We start from the raw sequence: 4,892 nt of genomic DNA on the forward strand, positions 1-4,892 counted from the left end.
CATTAAAGCGTCCCAAAAGTAAAAAGGGAGGTGGCAACTGGTCAACGAAAGCATCAAGGTCCGATTGATCATAAGTCTCCCCAGGAGACAGGTAGAGAGAACAAACAGTGATGGAACAACCCAAGGAAACACGTATGGCTACAGCCTCCAAGGGTGTAACAAGGGACACAGATAAGGAGGGCACATGCTGGTCGACCAGCAGTGCTACCCCTCCGTGTACCCGCCCATCACACAACCTGTCATTCCGGTACAAGGAAAACTGCTGAAGGGTGACTGTATCGGCAGGTTTCAGAAATGTTTCCTGTAAGGAGAGACACGCGGGATGATAGGAGTCAATCAAGGCCTTAATGTCATCGAGATTCGAACGAAAACCTCGACAGTTCCACTGTATCAAAGTGGCCATTTTTATGTATGTTTAGGAGAAGAGGATGGAAAACCCTTCGGTTTACGACTACACCGTTTTTCTTTACTAGATGGAGGTCAATCGACCTCCATGGATCCTGCCCTTGAACGAGCGGGCAGATCTCTGTCATCAGAGTGAGAATCCAATGACTAAGGACGTGATCGAGTAATCGTCCTGCATTTAGGGGTCAAAGAAGGACCCGCACGGACACCAGAGGCTGGTGCCCGAGGAGGTTGACCCCACCCGCCATGGAGTCCTACAAGGAGACACACTACAATGTCAAACAAAGACACTGCAGCAACGCCAGGGTTTCGTGAGCACTATACCCAAACACCAGTATCAGACACGATGTCCACAACACCCGTTGAGAACGCCCAACACTGGTACTCAGTTGACCCTAGCCCCAGTGGACCAGCCGATTGACCCTAGGGGGCCACCCCAAGGCCATCCGTCTACAGGAATTCAAGGCCAAGGTGGTGTGTTGGAGTGCCCCAGACACCACTCAACCACCAGGATCCTCTCCCCCCCTTCACAGGTCGCCACGCACGGCAAACACGTGGGTGGATGTTTAGATCCCAGAGAAAGTAACTGAAAATATAGAACCTTCCTTGGGAGGTCCCCTCACCACATACAGGAATCCATGTCGAGGGGCCAATGAAAATAGAGCTTATTTTAAAGTACAACCTACCAATGGTCAATTTGAAATTGATGGGCAATATTTGTTACCAAGTACAACTAACTTCTGATAGTGGTGAAGCTGTTTTTTCTTTCACAGCATTCACTTTTTTCTTACCTAGATAGATATTAGTTAGATACAGTTGAGTTGTACTTCGGTTTTATTTTTATGTTTTAAAATGCATATTTGAAAAGTTTAATAATTTTTTTAATGTGATCCAAACCTTGCCTCGGTTCACAAGGGTAAAATTACTGCACAAATGCAAAAACACATTTAGCCAAAAACACATACACATATATACATGTATATTACCTGATAGTTCAAAACAGTTTTTTCTAATAAAGTAAAATATCTGCTTAAAATTTTGATTTGTTTTATATCTAAATGATTAACACTATTGTGTTAAAATACAAATCTTAGAAAAACATTTGAAATACTGATATACCATATTGCACATAAAAGCAATTCTAAAGAAGTTTTAAAACTTTTAACAATCCTTTGAACATAATAAACATTGTAACACTGTTTTTCATTATATTATTACCAAGTAAAATATTTTCACAACATGACATTGACTTACACAGCCAATACTCCAAAATAAAGATTCTAATTGAAATAGAAATTATTATGACAAATATACGAAATGTTTTGTGTGATACCACCAACAAATTTGTAATGAGTTTAAACTTGGTAAAATGAAATATGCTTTGGTATTTATTACTTATGTGTACTATATCACATGACAACAAAAAATCCCTTTTACACACTCTACCATGGCTTATTTTTCTCAAATTATCTAAATGTAAAATTTTAGTGTATAGAGTGGGGGGAGAGTGAAAAGCAGTTGTAAGCACCATTAAATTCTCAAGGCCTAACAAGGCAGTCAAAATTCTTAACACCAGATGTAAGTGAAATGTTTAACCCGCAGAAACCAGCAACTTGGGGTTACTTGAAGTTTCTGTTGTTTTCTCAAGAAAGTCCTACCCCATTTTGGGAGTTACACTGTTAATTTATAACTCATGTATTCAGGAGAATTCCTACACATTATTAACCTGTGGTTAAAATGTTAGGACAATCTTACTGCACTATTAACCTATAATAATGAATGAGCAGAAAATAAATTCAATGCATTTTTAACTTAAGAAATTGATATTGAGAACAAGACTATAAACAGCAATGATGTAAATAATTAGGATAGCAGATCATGGTTTCTAACCCCATACCTCTCCCTCATGTTTGAAATTTAATTCTTCCAAAGTCCTCTGGTGTTCTGTTGTCAAATACTCTACTTGTGTCTTCAACATAGTGTGTTCATATCGAAGCTTATTAAACTCTTCTCTGTAGTGATCAGCTTCTTGCTCCAACTCTTGACATCGACCTTTGAAGTTACGTTCAAATTTCTCCTGTACGTGACGTTGTACAACTTCTGGAGCCTGGCTGGCTAACTAGACACAAAAAATTATTATAGATATCTCAACTTCTAATTTTTAGAAACGTTTCTAAAAAGTATACATGTATATATATATATATATATATATATATATATAACTTTATGTAGCAACTTGTGTGTACATAAAAGTGAAGCTGTAATGAGATTATAGGTTTCAGAGGTGTGTTAAGTGGATAATGTTTCCATCTTCCATACCCTTTGCATATTTTAAAACAAAGATACTTCAGAAATATCTTAAATAACTTGAAATAATGAATTATTCATTCGAAGTGAAGTTTTTCATTTGAAAATTCCCCATTTTAGATTTTTTTTCCTTGATATGGATTTCAGGATATTAACATATTACATACACCAACTGGAGATACTGACAGGCCATAATTTAAAACAAGAACTTCCCACCTTCTTTATTTTTGAGATATCAATAAATGTGTTACCCCTACCACGAAAGCTACAATCAACTCTTCATGCTTTTGAAATCACTTATTTACTCATTCTTACCTGTCAATGATACATATTTATAACCAACAGAAAGGTCATTTTACAAACTACACGATTATGGCATGTTAATTTATTTCAGTAAAAGGCATCATTTCCCAAGCAGGTTTTATTTTGTGAAGACCAAAGTTAATGTTTCAATAAATAATGAAATTTTTTAAACCTTTTCATAGGTCATTTAGAAAGTCAGGTAAATTATAACATTTTATAATAACATCCAGATAATTATAAAAAGTTTCTTAAGAAAAAACTGTATCTTTTATCTGTTATTTTCACTAACAAATCTCTGTACAGGTTTGGTCGATTTGACCGATCTCATAATCACCATAAAAAATTAAGAAATAAACATAAATTATGCCTCTTTCATTCTTGAATGAACACAAATTATAACACAAAAACATAAATGTTTAGACTAAATAGCTTTAATCTCATAACATAATATATATATATATATTTATTATTTTTATTATATTGACCTTTCAGCTGTGCCTGGCTAACATTACAGAAGTTACAATGACATGGTGCATGTGCACTCATGTTGCCGTATCTAAGAATATCAAATTGGCCTTTAGGCTTTACAAAGTGACCTGTCTTGGCTGTGTTTTATTGGACTAGTAATTTGTAAAATACAGTTACATTTCAGTTATAATACATTATATATGTATATACATTATTACTTTTTACAAATAAGTTCATAAACTTATTTTTCTTAAACATATAACAATAAATAAAGAAGTATAGCAAACAATTATCTCTTCTAGTTATGAAGTTTGTAATCATTTGCCACTTGCCATAGGTTAAGCCTTATCAAATTTCTCATATAGAGGATATGAAATGAAATATTTTTTTTAGGTTTTTATACATATATATACATACATTTGAAATAACCAAAAAATCATAAACTACAATATCGATACCATAGAATTCCACTACAATTTATCAAGCTTAGTAACCAAGCTGTGTTTGGGTCTAAAAAATATGAAATGTCAAGCAGACTAGACTCACCTTATCAGCTCGAAGTCTTGTATCAAAAGAACGAGTTTGACGTCGTAATACTTGAAAATGGCTAAGAAAGCCACACCTAAAAAGTGCAGTATGTATGTGATAAAATTATATGATGAACCCACACACTCTGTTTAAATGATTTTCTTGACACAAAAATGATAAATATTTATGTCCAATACTACATTAAGATCATTCACCTTGGCTTTTAATTCTTCTATCTGTGCCTGTTTCTGCTGTAAAACATCTTCAGCCTGGCTTAAAGCTGTCTGGCTTTTTTCCTTTTGCTGGTTATAATCCTCAAGAGTTTGTTTCAACTCCAATTGTAAAGACAAAAACTCATCTTGTAGCCTGAGAAACAAGTTTGAACAGCTATAAAATTCACATTTTAAAGTTATATATGTTACATATCAATGATTTTCAAATTTCTCTGTATTGAACATTTTTAGGTGTTAAACTTTGAGATTACTATGTATTTCACATCCTATGTAATTATTTCATACATCAGAAAAATATTAATGGGGTTTTAAGGTCCTTTACAATCATCATAAAATAACGTAAAATAATTTAGGTATTTGAATAATGTTAGAGTTCATGCTTAAATCATTATTTCACATCATAAATTGGACCAAGTATTTAACATAGTGTGATTTATAAATCGTACGGTGAGATTATTACTTAAACAGTTCAAAGGGCAATAAAACAATAAAATCAAGTACATACTGTTACGAGCTTTAAGCTACTTATGATAAACAATTTAGTTTCCTGTTACAATCTGCAGTCATTCTAGAATTATTTGTTTGTTTTGGAATTTTGCGCAAAGCTACACGAGGGCTATCTGCGCTAGCCGTCCCTAATTTAGCAGT

General features: G+C 34.1%; 1 protein-coding gene across 1 annotated transcript in view; it reads right to left on the reverse strand.

Annotated features, from left to right (window-relative positions):
* Window positions 1-4,892, reverse strand: part of LOC106463736 (centrosomal protein of 83 kDa-like) — a 93,421-nt gene that overhangs the window by 77,873 nt on the left and 10,656 nt on the right. The window contains exons 4-5 of the mRNA XM_022391316.1: window positions 4,227-4,377; window positions 2,303-2,524 (exon numbers count right to left, since the gene is read on the reverse strand). Coding sequence (XP_022247024.1) covers window positions 2,303-2,524; window positions 4,227-4,377 — 373 coding nt within the window. The remainder of the gene's footprint in view (window positions 1-2,302; window positions 2,525-4,226; window positions 4,378-4,892) is intronic.

Source organism: Limulus polyphemus, unplaced genomic scaffold (assembly GCF_000517525.1).
Source record: "Limulus polyphemus unplaced genomic scaffold, Limulus_polyphemus-2.1.2 Scaffold1472, whole genome shotgun sequence".
Taxonomy (NCBI): Eukaryota; Metazoa; Arthropoda; class Merostomata; order Xiphosura; family Limulidae; genus Limulus; species Limulus polyphemus.